The sequence below is a fragment of the Odocoileus virginianus genome, chromosome 18 (assembly GCF_023699985.2).
Source record: "Odocoileus virginianus isolate 20LAN1187 ecotype Illinois chromosome 18, Ovbor_1.2, whole genome shotgun sequence".
Classification (NCBI taxonomy): domain Eukaryota; kingdom Metazoa; phylum Chordata; class Mammalia; order Artiodactyla; family Cervidae; genus Odocoileus; species Odocoileus virginianus.
This window is the reverse complement of record NC_069691.1, coordinates 15,129,264-15,145,664: the sequence shown is the minus strand read 5'-3', so window position 1 is coordinate 15,145,664 and position 16,401 is coordinate 15,129,264. Positions and strand designations below refer to the sequence as shown.

Genomic DNA, 16,401 nt, shown 5'->3' with positions numbered 1-16,401 from the left:
TGTGACCCCATGGACTGCAGCACGCCAGGCCTCCCTGTCCATCACTAACTCCTGTAGTTTACTGAAACTCATGTCCGCTGAGTCAGTGATGCCATCTAACTATCTCATCCTGTGTCATCCCCTTCTCATCCTGCCTTCAATCTTTCCTAGCATTAGGGTCTTTTCAAGTGAGTAGGTTCTTTGCAGCTGGTGGCCAAAGTATTGGAGTTTCAACTTCAGCATCAGTCCTTCCAATGAATATTCAGGACTGATCTCCTTTAGGATGGACTGGTTGGATCTCCTTGCTGTCCAAGGGACTCTCAAGAGTCATCTCTGATACCACAGTTCAAAAGCATCAATTCTTCTGTGCTCAGCTTTCTTCACAGTCCAACTCTCACATCCATACATGACCACTGGAAAAACCATGGCCTCGACTAGACGGACCCTTGTTGGCAAAGTAATGTCTCTTTTAATATGCTGTCTAAGTTGGTCATAACTTTTCTTCCAAGGAGCAAGTGTCTTTTAATTTCATGGCTGCAGTCACAATCTGCAGTGATTTTGAAGCCCCCCAAAATAAAGCCTCTCACTGTTTTCACTGTTTCCCCATCTATTTGCCATGAAGTTGATGGAACCAGATGCCATGATCTTAGTTCTCTGAATGTTGAGTTTTAAGCAAACTTTTTCACTCTCTTCTATCACTTTCATCAAGAGGCTATTTAGTTCTTCTTCACTTCCTGCCGTAAGGGTGGTGTCATCTGCATATCTGAGGTTATTGATATTTCTCCCGGCAATCTTGATTCCAGCTTGTGCTTCTTCCAGCCCAGCGTTTCTCATGATGTACTCTGCATATGAGTTAAATAAGCAGGGTGACAATATCCAGCCTTCACGTACTCCTTTTCCTATTTGGAATCAGTCTGTTGTTCCATGTCCAGTTCTAACTGTTGCTTCCTGACCTGCATACAGATTTCTCATGAGGCAGGTCAGGTGGTCTGATATTCCCATCTCTTGAAGTATTTTCCAGAGTTGTTGTGGTCCACATGGTCAAAGGCTTTGGCATAGTCAATAAAACAGAAGTAGATGTTCTTCAGGAACTCTCTTGCTTTTTTGATGACCCAATGGATGTTGGCAGTGTGATCTCTGGTTCCTCTGCCTTTTCTAAATCCAGCTTGAACATCCGGAAGTTCACGGTTCATGTACTGTTGAAGCCTGGCTTGGAGAATCTTGAGCATTACTTTGCTAACATGTGAGATGAATACAATTGTGCAGTAGTTGGAGCATTCTTTGGCATTGCCTTACTTTGGAACTGGAATGAAAACTGACCTTTTCCAGTCCCGTGGCCACTGCTGAGTTTTTCAAATTTGCTGGCATATTGAGTGTAGCACTTTCATACCATCATCTTTTAGGATTTGAAATAGCTCAACTGGAATTCCATCACCTCCACTAGCTTTGTTCATAGTGATGCTTTCTGAGGCCCACTTGACCTGGCATTCCAGGATATCTGGCTCTAGATGAGTGATCACACCATCGTGATTATCTGGGTCATGAAGATCTTTTTTGTAGTTTTGTATAGACATATGTATACCTATGGCTAATTCATGTTGCTGTATAGCAGAAACCAAAACAATATTGTAAAGAAATTATCTTTCAATTAAAAACAAATTAAAAAGTCAGAAAGACAAATACTATATGATATCACTTTATGTGGAATCTAAAATTCGACACAAATGAACATAGCTATTAAACAGAAACATACTCAGACATAGAGAACAAACAGACTTGTGGTTTCCAAGGAGGAGGTTGGGTGGGGAGGGAAAACTGGGATTTTGGAATTGGCAGATGCAAACTACTATACATTGGCTGGATAAACAACAAGTACCTACTATATAGTACAGGGAACTAAATTCAATATCCTGTGATAAACCATAATGGAAAAGAATATAAAAAAGTATATATATTTGTATAACTGAGTCACTCTACTGTACAGTAGAAATTAACACAATGTAAATCAACTATGCTGTGCTGTGCTTATTCATGTCTGACTCTTTGTGACCCCATGAGCTGCAGCCCATCAGGCTCCTCTGTCCATGGGGATTCTCCAGGCAAGAATACTGTAGTGCGCTGCCATGCCCTCCTGAAGGGGATCTTCCCAACCCAGGGATCGAACCCAGGTTTCCCACATTGCAGGCAGATTCTTTACTCTCTGAGCCACCAGGGAAGCCCGTATATCAACTATACTTTAATAAAATTAAAAGAAAGAACTATAGAATGAAAGAAGAGGAGGAAGGGAATAAGCTGGGAAACACTGTCTATTTTGAAGAAGTAATTCTCAAACTTTAGTTAACTTTAGTTGACTGGAGTATTACAGGGAAATGATTGGAGAACGAAGATGAATTTAAAACAGAGAAAAGGTAGGCTGCCACCTGTAATGTTTAGCATGCCTTTTCTCCTGGTCTTTCCATATCACGAAGATGCTGCAGGAAGCAGAGTTTGGAAATGATCTGAATATGAGGGTTGACATTAGAAGACTTCCAAAAAAGACTCAGCATCCTACCTCCTCATTGCCCTTCCCACCTGTATTTCCCTCTTAATACTACCTTAAAATCCCCTAATCAATAATTTCTTTGGTTCAGTAAGTTTCCCCTGTTGGAAGGTAAGCAAGTTATAGAGCTCAAAGAGCTTTCAGTCCTGCTGCTGGGACTTCAGATTTCCAGATAAGATGCTGTGCAGACAGCACATGGGTTTATAGGAGGAGGGGGATGGGTAACACTATAGGAAGACGATGGAGATGTCCCAAAGAAGGGAATGACAATCTTTTCCTTCCTTCCTACAGCACTTCGTGGTTTCCTGTTCTTAGACTTTTTATAGCAAACCAGAATTTTGCTAAATTATTTACACTGCTATATGAGAAAATGGATTCTGGGATATAAATAGATCCTTGGATCACAGTCCATTTATAAGTGGATAACTTCCTAAAATGCACAATTGACTATTTAGCATGGAAGAGGTTACCTCTACAAAACTCATATTGAAAAATGTGGAAGTTCACACACTTAAAAATTGCTGAGAGTTTAAATATTTATCTAAATAGGGTATCTCTGAGGAACTAGAAGGAATGTGAGGCAAAGTTTGTGACTCCCATGATTATAATTTGGTTGCTGCCATAGAGAGACCCCTAATACAGTGGTTCTTAACTCTGGAGTTACTCATACCTTGGGAAATCTGCGAATTGAATGCATTCTTTCCATGAAATGCATACACTCACAGAATCTTATGTACATTTTCAGAGGATTCACAGAACTCCCTAGAGACTTCTAGTTGTTCTTGGACCCTAGGCTGACTTGTAACTCTATTGAATTCAGGGAAAATACTAGTCCATGTATTCCTATTTAGAATAGAAAAATTCCTATTTGGGAATAGGCTGAAGGGTAGGAGTGAAGCCTCTGTCCCACCACTTGTAGGACCCAGTGCATTTAACATTTGAGAGAGGATTCAAGAGCTTGCACAAAACACAGAAAGATGTATGAGGCACAGTCTTTTCTCTCAAAGAAAATTAGATGTGTGGGACTAGAATAATAAGGGACAAAAGTAGTAGTACTGCTCAGTCTTGACCAGAAAAGTAGACTAGATCTGGATCACAGAGGATCTTGAATGCTAGGTTAAGAAACTGAAAATTAATTCTGAAAACCAGTATGTTTCAACCTACAGTCATTCTCGTATAATTTTCATCTTTCTGCCATTATTTATATCTTAATATGACAATTAGATCTTTTTTCAAACTGATCCTCCTTTAAAACTTATATTTTTTAAGGCTTAATATCTATGGTTTTGTGTTTTTTTATAACCATTTTTAATACATATGTAAATAAAAACATACCTTTTAAAATAATAAAATGAATTTGCATTCTACCTGAAATTATCACATAGGCAATTGGTAGTGGGTTTTCTTCATTTTGAATATTGAAGAGTGAGATAGGGGTTTCTGAGTAGATGGGAAGTCATAAGAGATGCTCTTTAAAAGGATTCATTCAGCAGTTGAGAGTCAGTTGGAACGGAGAGACTGGCGGCAGTGAGACCAAGCAGACACCAAAGTCTAGGAGAAAATGGTGAGACACTGGACCAGGGAGGATAGGGCAAATAGAGTGGAAGCGAGATGAACAGTCTTTCTAGAGTTAGAACTCAAACCAACTGTCATGTAAATTATTTAGTAAGTCAGCTCTTAAAGGAAATAAAATAATACAACAATGTGTTTATTTCTGTGCATTATTTATATTTTAATTATTGCATTATTTTATTTTTCTTAGTAAAAGAAAATACTTGCTATATTTCCCCACTGCCTTACTCTATTAGTATTTTTAAATGAATATGGTTGAAAGACGCATTAAACTTCTATGCATTTGTGTTGATTATGAGAAAGAATCTGAGACTTGGATTGTAAGGTTAAAGCTCCAATGGCTATTTTCTGTATACTTCTGTAATCTTCCTCAATTTGTTTAATTTTTCTAGTTAGCTGAAAAAATAGATGTAATTCCTGTCTCATTACTTTGCATCTCAAATAACACAAGGAGTGCAACAGACCTTTGTCTATTAGAAGGTATTATTATACATTATGCATCATTAGATGAAAGGTGTTCTTCTCATTATTATTGGCTGTCTTAGAAGGAAACTGTGTAAATGAAATTTCATTCAAATTTCTTTTTTATTTCAATGAATATGCTGTGAGAAAATAGGAGAATTGATCTTTAATTTGGGGTTTCCAGTTAGTCTGATTAAAATATTATGCTGGAAAAGAATAATTTCATTGTGCCTTGGTGAAGAAATTTCAAGTGATTTGGACACTGTGCTTACATTTTCCCTAAAGGACTATAATGACTACTGTATAGGGGTAGAGGGCGTTCCAGGAATATCAATCATGTATTCTTTTCTTTCCAGGACTCTAAAACTCTAATAAATATTTGCTCTGATTATTCTAGAAATGAAAGAGTAAATGGGCTACTACTTTATTTTTTAAATGGATTAATTTATTTTAACTGGAGAATAATACCATATTGTGATGGTTTCTGCTATACATCAACATGAATGGGCCATAAGTATACATAAAGTCATTTTAATACCTGATACTTAGAACATGGAATCAGCTGAAATACTGGGGAAAGAGCAGAGAACTTGCAGAAAGATGCTCTTGGTTCAAGTCTTGGGGTTATATCTAATAAGCTACCTGACATTGGGCTTGTACTTAAATTTGAGTCTTGGTTTCCCTAGGAAATACTAAAACTGACCTTAGCAAGGTTGACTGCAGTATCAAATAAGATGACAAGAAAATCATCTTTGTTAAAGTGTTATATAGACATCATCATTAGTGTTACAATAGAAGTATTTATTCAATGCTCACTATGTTCTTTGCATATATTACTTCATTTAACCCTTATAATTAACCCCAAAACATAAATACTATTATTATCTTAACTTTCTGGAAGAGAAAACTAACTAATCTAGAGACTAAATAACTTGCCTAATGCCATGTATTAAATGACAGATGTAAGATTTGAAGTCAGACACGTTGACTCCAAAGCCTTCATCATCCTTATTCCTAAGATAGGGACATTCTAACCACCTAAAGAGCTTCAGAACTTCCAAAAATTAAGCAGTAAACCACTGTGTTTTGAGAACTAATGTGGAAACATTTTTAATGGAGTAATACTTCTCCTACATCCTCTTTCCACCATCTCATATATGTGCTGTGCTTAGTCGCATAGTCGTGTCTGGCCTTAAATTATGTTACGTGTGTGCATGCTAAGTCTCTTCAGTTGTGTCCAACTCTTTGTGACACTATGGACTGCAGCCCTCCAGGCTCCTCTCTCCATGGGATTCTCCAGGCAAGAAAACTAGAGTGGATTGCCAGGCCCTCCTCCAGGGGCTCTTCCCAACCCAGGGATCGAACCTGCACCTTTTAATCTCCTGCATTGGCAGGTGGGTTCTTAACCACCAGCACCACCTGAGAAGCCTAAATTATGTTATAGGGAGAGTTAAATGAACTTAAAAGGATATAGGTACAATTCAGCATTGATCTCAAAAAGCATTTCTATTTCTTCCCATGTACTATGTTAGATAGAACTATTTTCTAACCTTGATACATGACTCTACGACTTTTAGCCATTTGGCTTAAAAGCACCTTTTTGAACTCTAAGAAAGTTTTTTCCTTTGTGGCCATAGGAGATCTGCTGCACTTGTTTGGCCATTGATGTCAAACAGGAACGACATAGGCTCACTCCTTTTCTACCAAGGAGGACTTTACATATTATGTTTCCTCTTGTCTATGCTCTTTGTCTGTGAAGATAAGCAGGAAGGGAGATGAGCATGAAGATGGATGACAAGTGACTCAAGTTAAACTGTGCCCCAGTGACAATTATAACCAGGACTAGAGAAAAAAATAAGGATAAGAGTAGGTATCTACATGTATACTCTAATTTGCATCTGTAGTAACTCATAGACAGAATTTGAATATAGGTTTTTCTGTTCTGAGAGCTTGTTCCTCATAACAACCATACTGGGATACCTCCCATAGGTCCAGTAACTTTAGCAATTGGCCCCAAATCAAATCTACATCCATAAACCAATCTATGAAACCTTAAGGATGCATGCCACTGTGTTAGTGAAGATTTTAGAGCATTTTGTGGATATACTGAATATGTATCTTTCTGCCTTAATGTATATTCATCTGAATTCATTCATTCACTCACTCACCCATTAAACAAAGATTTATTGGGATCCAATAAGCACAGTTAGGGATAGTGAATGCAGGGGAAACAGAATAACAAATTAGAGACTCTGCTCTTAACAGCTTACATGGGAAGTTGGAGATACATATATATATATATATATACACATACACACCCCTAGAAGATACCTCACTGAGGTATCTTCTAGGGGTGTGTGTGTGTGTGTATGCACATATGCATGTACGTGTATATATGTGCATGTATTTGGCAACTGGCTATGGCTAAACAGAGGGCTCTAGACTTGAATAAATTCAAGGAAGTAGGACATTAAAAAATGATTGCAAGAAAATTAGCTGGGTTAGTATGAGGGGTCTGTAGAAAAGTGCTGAAATAAAAAACTGGCACTATAAGCAACACATTATACTCCATATTCAAAGGACTGATGAAACTGGTTCTATCCTCCAGCAAGAGTGTCTAGCAATACTATACAGCAGGGGTCAAGAAATCATAATTTGACGGTCAAATTTGGTCCCTGGTCTGTTTTCCTATAGCCAGTAAGCTGAGAATGGTTCGTATATTTTAAAGGTTTGTTTAAAATCAAATAAACAAACAGAAAAATATGTGGCAGAACTGTTTGGGGCACACAAAACCTAACCTACTTAACATCTGCCTCTTTACAGAAGTTTGTAAATCCCTGCAGTGTATAAAATAGATTGATAGGGGGATACTGGGTTAGAGGGAACCAGGTTAATAGGGCATAGCAATAGGTTAAGAAAGGAAGGGTGAAGGAATGTTTGAAAGCATGGACTCTGGAAATGAAGGAGTCTGGAGGAGGATTAGGCTCGATATGTGTGCATTTGGGAGTTGTCTCAAAATAACTGAAGTCAGAATAATGAATGAAAGGGGAAAAGGCCAAGAACTGGTCTTTGATAAATATATTTTTATTGTATGAGGAGGAAGAAGGGAACTAGCAATAGAAAGATAAATGAACTGTAAGAGAAATGGCAAGGAATCAGAAAAAGAATCTAAAGTCTAACATCACTGACATCTCAGGAAAGTAATGGCAGAGGGAAGAGGAGTTGACAGCATCAAATGCTACAAAGAAGTTACTGAAAAGGACACAAACGATGACCTAATATCTTTGCTTCAATTTATTCCATTAGCACTTCTTCTATGTCCTTGGCTTTTCCTTGCCTTAAGGTGTCCTACTCAAGTGAGAATATGATGCTATTGAGATGCTACACCTTCAGCTGCTGGGACATAATAGTGATCCTATTCCTTAAATTTAGCTTCTTAGGTTGTTTCTGTCCATCATCTTCCAAATAAAGGTAGATACCAGGTCCCCTCCAATTCTCCCCAAACTCCCTCTTTTCTATATCTGTAGACATCCTTGAAAGATTCTTGACTAATGTCTCAAAAAATCAGTTTATTTTCAGTCCTATACATCCTGAATTGATGGACTGGATAAACATAATAGTCTAGTTGCAATATTTACTTCCAGATTTTAGAATCATTATTTGGAAATAAGACCAAGCTCTAAGAAAGAAGGAAGTTCATATTGCCATACTATAAAGATTCTGAAATGCATTACAGAAGATCCTGAGAAGCAGTCAGATTAACATATGAGAGGTTTGGAGCAATGATTGTAGAGAACAGGAGAGGGTATCCACTGACTAGAGATGAATAAAGAGATTGCTCAGTATGACCGAAGACCTAACTGAATTAGAAACAATGACTCAGCTTTGGGAGTGATTGTTTGGACTCTCAACTAGGAACAGGACACAGAAAACTACACTTTAAAAATACTTTTATGTGGATGAAAGTATATTTCATGTGGCTGATCTCAGGAATTTGGTATCAGACTAGTGAATTATGGAGAAGCTTGGCATTCGAGTTTGATATGAAGTGATGGTGGTGGGGGGTAGGATTTTTGTACTTGAAGTTGGGACTTGGATTTTAGAGCAGCATCAATTTTGAGTGGAGACATGATTTGTCAGGTGTGACTGGGAAGTGGTGGTATTACAAGAGCCAATTGTGACTCTAAGATGGGTCTGTTTCTTTTATTTCCGAACCTTTGCTTTACATTGCTTTTGTTCCCTAAAAGGATACTGTCCAGACATAAATATCTGCCTCGGGGAACCCTGCATCTCTGCCTGAATGTTAAACCAAAATGCCTTTGTTCTGGATCCTGTCCACAAATGGAAGGCTATAGGAAGGAAGAAATTAACACATCCCCTCCCCATGGCTGGACATTTCAGGAGATATTTGCTAGATTAATGGCCTTTTTACTTTACTTCCTCATCTCCCCTCATCTCTGTTCTATAAAAGAACCTGACATCCAGACCTGATAATATGGTTATTTTGAGACATTAGTGTGCCATCTTCTCAGTCTGTTGCTTTCCAAATAAAGTTGTATTCCTTGCCTCAACACCTCATCTGTAGACTTACTGGCCTGTTGTGCTTCAGGCAAAGCAAGCTTAGACTTGGTAATAGTGGCAAAGTGAACAGCACTGGCCCCTAGGAGGTCCAGCAGCTGGGAAAGGAAGGTAGCAAATTAGAGGAGCCATCAGCATGGAAATGAAAGATTGTAAACCAGGAGCCAGGCAGGTGCCATCCTCCACCATGACTTGTTTAGGGCCACACATATCATAGGGCTTACATTGCTGAGTCTGACAATACTCCATCACAACAAAGTGACCTTGGCAAATGTACTGCCCAGGCTAAGGCTGGGGGGTTGGCAGTGAGGATGTGAGGGAAGCTTCTACAGGAGTTCAGAGGGCAGGTAGGAGCTCTAAGAGGCAGCAGCAGAGGGAGGGAGCTGGCTCTGTTCTCTGGAGCTAAAAGGCTCTGTGCTTTCTACACATGTAATCAGCCTCAGAGTGTGCTATGCCACTGGGGCCCTCTTTTCCTGTCCTAATGCTCTTTATGACCACATCCCTTTGGAGAAGAAGGAAGTGGAGGACCACTGACCCCTTACATTTGACCCCAAATTAGTATATTGCTGTGGACAGTTTTTATCACTTTTATTTTAATATTTTTTTCTAGATAAAGTGATGGGATTTAGCTCATGAGTTGGTTTCTAAAAGGATATATCTTCTCGGAAGATCATAGGATTTGAGGTGTTTTGACCCAAGTTGGGAAGTAAGCAGAGGGGAAGTGATTTTTTTTTCAGGAACAATATGAAGTGTGTAGAAATTACTCATACAAAGGGCCCAACAAGGCATATTTTCTATGAGGCCACATAGCCCAGAGGCCCAATATCACAAGCTAAATATGCATCTATAGTGCAGGTTTTTAGGACACTGTTAATAGGATGCTGGGATGAGAAAGATGTAAGAACAGCTCTAGAACCAAATCCTAAAGTTGAACTTGGAAATGAATTTAGACTGACTTCTGCATATGATATCCCACTTCATTCATAAAGGGAATCAAAAGAAATTTGAAGAGGAACCTTCCTATACTAGTTGGTGGGAGTGTAAACTGGTGTAGCCACTATGGAGAACAGTAAGGAGGTTCCTTAAAAGACTAAACATAGAGCTACTATATGATTCAGCAATCCCACTCTTGGGCATATACCCAGAAAAGACAAAAATACTAATTCAAAAAGAAACATGCACCCTAGTGTTCACAGCAGCATTATTTACAATATTCATGACATGGAAGCAACCTAAGTGTCCATTGATGGATGAAGGGATAAAGATGTGGTACATATATACAGCAGAATATTACGTAGTCATAAAAAGAATGAAATAATGCCATTTGCAGCAATGTGAATGGACCTAGAGATGATTGTACTCAGCAAAGTCAGTCAGAGAGAGAAAGACAAATACTATGTGCTATCACTTACATGTGGAATCTAAATTATGATACAAATGAACTTATTTACAAAACAGAAATGGACTCACAGACATAAAAACAAACTTATGGTTACCAAAGAGGAAAGGGGAGGAGGGATAACAGGGATTAACAGACACACACCACTATATATAAAACAAACAAGGACCTACTGTACAGCACAAGGAACTATATTCAATATCTTGTAGTAAATTATAATGGAAAAGAATCTGAAAATTCCTTATATATATATATTATACATATATATAACTGAATCATTTTGTTGTACACCTGAAATACTAGAAATCAACTGTACTTCAATTTTTAAAAAGTTGCAAGGAAACTCTGTACCGAATACCAGATGGATTAAATATCTAATCAGGGGATAAAAACACAAGGCAAGTCCCATAAAAGCTCTAGACCACCTAAATAAGCAAAAAAGCAACTAGAAAGATGCTTGCTGTTGCGTGGTGAGAAGATACTTGGGTTCTGCAGGAGAGCCCTGGCGTGGCTCTTCCTCACTGTGCGTGCATCCCTACATCTCTTCAGCCTCTGTTCCCTCCCCCACTTCCTTCGAAAGGAGAAAAATAATGCCGAGCTCCTCCCACCTCCTTTCTAAAGCATCTAGTATCCATACACATAGTCCTTCAAAAATGGAAATTAATTACATTTATGATTTTAAAAATCATAATTTAATTTCTGCCCAGATGTAGATGGAGATCAGGACAACTTACAGCTTGTTAAGATCACATGTCCTTAGTCTAGAGCTAGGGACACCTCGTATTTCTTACAATGACTATGTTGCAATAAAATACAGTTGACATTTCAGCAGAGACCATGATTAAGCAACAAGACAATTACCAAACAGAAAGAATCCCAGGGAACAGTCCTATAAAATACCCAGAAAAGTACATTCAGTCTCATTTGGTTTTATGACTTCCAACTAGTTCCTAGAATTTTGAGCTTGACTGCCTTTCTAGGAAACTTGGAGGACTGCTGAAATGTAGAGTTCTAGTAAGCTTTCACAGTCACTGACCTTGGCATTGTAAAATCATTAATAGTCAGGGGAAAATCTCTTCTGTGGCATGCAGAAGCTCAGAGTTTCATGCCCCTCTTTGAAGCGGAGGAAACACACGGGCTAATAGTTTGTGAGCTAACTGCCTCCAAGACCGGAGGACGGGAGGATGGCAGTGGCACTTTCAGGATTGATAGAGGCTCTCCTGGGACACTGGCAGTCATGATTCTGAACCATCTCCACACGGGCTTCTCTATATGGGGCAGCCAGACTACTTAGGTCAGGTACTCAAGAATTAGAGGTACTGTCCCATTCTCCTCACCTCACTCCTTTCATGCTAAACCTAGAAGCTGCTGAAAGGCTTTTCACAAGGGCTATGTGATGTTTTCTGGAGTTTGCTCTTGTTTATATGAGGCAGGTATTGTTTTCTAAGTATTTAGTTCTTTAAACTCAGAATCACCTCCTTCCCTCCTTCCTGGCAGCCTCAGTGAGCACCAGTGTCCACCAGCTAATGTGAACAAGACAGTCCCGGCCCAGCTCTGGGGAGCCTGTAGTCTAGTGGGGAACAGGAGGCGGGCAGCTCACTCCAGTTCCTCTCCACACGCCCTGCCTCACAGCTGATCCTTCTAGGGCCTGGCCCCGGAGCCCCTCTGGAGGGGCAGTGCGCCCTCAAGCCCGCAGGGATAATCATTCTAGGATGCTCAGCAGACGAGATTGTCCCAGCCTGAGTGAGGCCACAGCCCAGGGGTGAACTGCTCCTGTATCTCCTCATCAGCACATAGGCTCCCATGGCCTCTGAGAATAGTCTCACCTCCCCGAGGCCCACCACGAACAGACCTAGAGTGGACGATGCACTACTTTTGCTTCAACGAGACAATTTCTGAATAAAAATACTTACCACAGAGATGAAATACCACTGCTTTTCAGTCTAGTTCCTCATTTACTCGTCAGGTGACTTGGAGTTTCCTCATCTAGATGAGGGTAACAACTGTACCTCTCACATCGGGACAGTTGCTAAGATCACATGAGTTAATATGTGGAAAGATCTGGCACTGTGCCTGGCACATAGCAAGGGCTCCTTCAGTGTTAGCACCTGCTATTTCTGCTCACCCTACCTGAAGGTCTCTGTGATGGCACATTTCTAAGACATTTTCCTCAGATGTGAGAAATGCCTCTTCAGTAGCTATGAAGGGCACTTTGGAAATTATAGAAATTTCCAAACTTCCTTGAGTACATTTCTTCATTTTCTACCTGTACAGAAGAACAGATTAGGCTGTACCCTGAGCCACTAAGATCGATGATACTAAGATACTACTCACAAGCCAAGTGAAACTCTAAACCTAAGAGGATCAACAGAAGCATTCTCCGGGAGGAAACCTATGTTCTCTCTTCACCTCATTGCACTGAGGCAATCAGAACATTTGGGTGAGCTTCAGTAGCAACTGATGCTAGAACCCTGCTGCCCACACTTCTTTAAATCCAGGCAGAAAACACAATGTCTCAGCTATTGAAGGGGAGGAAGCTACAGGAGCCAGTGGAGCCTGAGGATGGTTGTGAGCTTGGCTGGAAAGGAGAAACAGTTGATGTGTGATTCAAGAAAATGGTTAAACAGAGAGAGGAGATATGGGGAGGGCTCTGCCACCCACAGACACACTGTTACCTACCAGTTCTTTCTTCTTCATGCACTCCATGAGGATGATGAAGAGGTGCTGAGCTTGGGTTCGAGTGTATGTGAAAGTCTTCTGGATGGTTACCAATAGCTGGTCCCTCAAAGATTCATTTATAAGTCTGTAGTGAAAAAAAAATGTTGAAAATGAGTTAACTCAGATCCTATCTAGTACATATTTTTGACAAGTATGGAATACAAGAGAACGTTTATTTTAGATAGGAGCTTTTTCTTCCCGTATTTTTTTTTTCACAGCAGTTATTTTGTGATAATTTTTTTTAGAAAGTACATTTAAAAATAAATCCATTTTAAAAGCTCAGTACTTAAATGAGTAAAGTAAGAAGATGGATTTAGTTATTTTTATGGTTCTCTCTTTTTTACTTTTATATGGCATATATTTAATGCCCTCTTGTTCACGTGCTGTTTTCAGAAAATATTTTCAACTAATCCTTTACGTTTTGGTAAAAAGTTACTATATTACTTATTTGAAGGAGATTTAAATTTCAACTTCATGTCCAACTGTGGAAAGAAAAAATTTTATCTAAATGAGGGATTTTTGAGTATCAATGAATGAGGAGAAATAGGACTAAAGTTTCCTCTAAAATCATTCCATGGAGATAGTAGCTGATCTGGTTCACAATTCAGGCCCTTTTACTGTGTTGTTTGCCAACAAAAGCCTGAACCATAAAGAGGTATCATATTGACTATTTTATTAAAAGATAGTTTTTGTATTATAGAAGAGTGAATTAAAGCAAGGAAGTTACATCGTATCAGTCAAAGCCCAATTATCTCTTGAATATGGAACAATCACAACTAATTTTAACTGCTTTATCAATAGACTGGTGAGAATGGGCTACCTACACTAGCCATCAAATAGCTGGAATGAAAATTCACTTTATATTGATAGATACTATTCCAAATCCGGAAGATAAAACTGCTCCTAAGGACTAGGGACAAAGTTATCATAATTTGGCTATCTTTTACAATTGACAAACCACCTTCACACAAGAAGTACCAACAACTCCTAGATAAAATAGTATACTATACTTATTATCTCATTTGGTACCTACAAAAAACTTGATAGGCAAGAGATCTGTCCAATCCAAAAGGGAAGAACATTGTAGCCAGAAAGAGCCAGATACTTAAGACCATTAAAAAAACAAGTGGCAAAACCAGAACCAGAACCCAGTTCTTCTGATTCCTTGTCTAGTGCCCTTTCTACCCCAGCATGCTGCCTCACGTGACACCAAGTGCAATACAAGTGTACTGGCACACCTCTCGGCGTACACCTCTCTCCATCACTGTGCTACTCACGCAGGAAATCGTGATTTCACTGACCTGCTGCGCCCCAGGATTGAACATTCACTTAGACTCACTAGGCTGGATACTACGGTGGCCCTACTTTGAGGGGAGTGCATTCCCAATGACAGATATACACCAAGGACCCTGGAATGTCACTAAGCTCAATGGAGGATTGTGTTACCCCTCTTGCCCCACAGGAAGATTTATATCATGAACATACACATTTAGAAAAAGAGAATGACCCAGATAAAGTTGAAAAATACCAAATCCACACAAGATTACCAAATTATCCCATAGGACTCCATAGCCTTAGGTGTAGACCAGTTTAAAGCCATTCATTCATTCATTCGTTCATATTCACTTGACAATTGCTTAGTGGTATCTATTTAGTGCCAGACACTGTGATGAATGCTAAGGCTACAGAGATTAATGAGATACACACATTTACAATCTTCAATGAGCTTACACACCAGTGGAGTAGAAAGACATAAGCTAGGAATTCAACTATGACTGACAGTGGTAAGGAACTGGAGAAGCTTGTGACTGCTACTGCTACTGCTAAGTCACTTCAGTCGTGTCCGACTCTGTGTGACCCCATAAATGGCAGCCCACCAGGCTCCCCCGTCCCTGGGATTCTCCTGGCAAGAACACTGGAGTGGGTTGCCATGTCTTTCTCCAATGCATGAAAGGGAAAGCGAAAGTGAAGTTGCTCAGTCGTGATTGACTCTTCGCGGCCTCATGAACTGCAGCCTACCAAGCTTCTCTGTCCATGGAATTTTCCAGGCAAGAGTACTGGAGTGGGGTGCCATTGCCTTCTCTGGAAGCTTGTGACAGTTGAATACAATCCACCTAAGGGATTCAGGTCAGGCTCCTCTGAGGAAGTAGTGTTTTATCTGAGACTTGAAGAATGAAGAGGTGTTTGCATGGTTGGGGGGATGTAGGGCTGGGTAAGAGAATATTTGCCAGACCAGACAGCATGAATAGGCCTAGTTTGGAAAAATAAAAGAAGGCCAGTATGGCTAGAGCACAGAGAACATAAGAAAGCGTGGAACAAGATCAGGCTGCAGCAGGGGTGAGCAAGGGCAAGACCAAGAGGAATTTTCAAGACTGTGTTAGAGATTTTGGGTTTTATTCCCCAGCAATGAGAAACCATTGATGAATTGAAGTTGAAGAATAACATGGTTACATCTGTGTTGCCAACTGATTTTCTAGAAGAGTCAAGACATGAGATATGCCCGGGGAATATGTCTACTTGACAGGTAACCTGTGGGTTACCTGTGTGGGTGAGTCTAGAGATTTTCGCAATATCAAGTGTACATAAATGTTATACATGATTAGCAACAGAAGAGACTCTTCCGATTAGCCACTTGATAGATCCAGTCATTCATCTGCAGGTGTTTAATTCTGACAACTCAAAATTTGTTTTCTATTGCTAACCATTTGTAATGAAATCCCAGTTCCCTGAGGTCATTAACTTTTGAGGGATATGTCTGCCACTGGTATGTAGTTTGTCACTTTGTAAAAACTGAGAAATGATGTGCAATTTAGCTGATTGTGGACTTCAGTGGTTAGGAGAGCTAAAGATACTAAGCATCTTATACTTTCTAGTCCAATTTCACAACTGACTAAAATTGTGGCTTTGATTAAACCATTTAGCAACAGAACCCATGGAATTCTACCTCTAGAAGTACAAGAATTCACCAGGTTGGTGTTTTCCAAAGCATAGGATAATTGTCACTGTTGGAGCAGAAATGGATTTAGGTGAAACAAAGGTGATATGATCCTTTCAAAGCAATAAGTTATACTTAGTAAACATTAAATAACTGCTGTTCTGGTTAACTTCTTTTTCTATCCTCTGACTGCATCAAGGGAAAATTTCATTTCTGATG

The 16,401-nt window shown here is 39.5% G+C and overlaps 1 protein-coding gene across 9 annotated transcripts in view; it reads right to left on the bottom strand.

Moving 5' to 3' along the window:
• The window catches only part of TRPM3 (transient receptor potential cation channel subfamily M member 3), a 702,629-nt gene that overhangs the window by 307,863 nt on the left and 378,365 nt on the right, over positions 1 to 16,401 (bottom strand). For all 9 annotated transcript variants that reach the window (XM_070480357.1, XM_070480358.1, XM_070480361.1 and 6 more), the window contains one exon: positions 13,209 to 13,332. In XM_070480357.1, the coding sequence (XP_070336458.1) occupies positions 13,209 to 13,332 (124 nt within the window). The remainder of the gene's footprint in view (positions 1 to 13,208; positions 13,333 to 16,401) is intronic.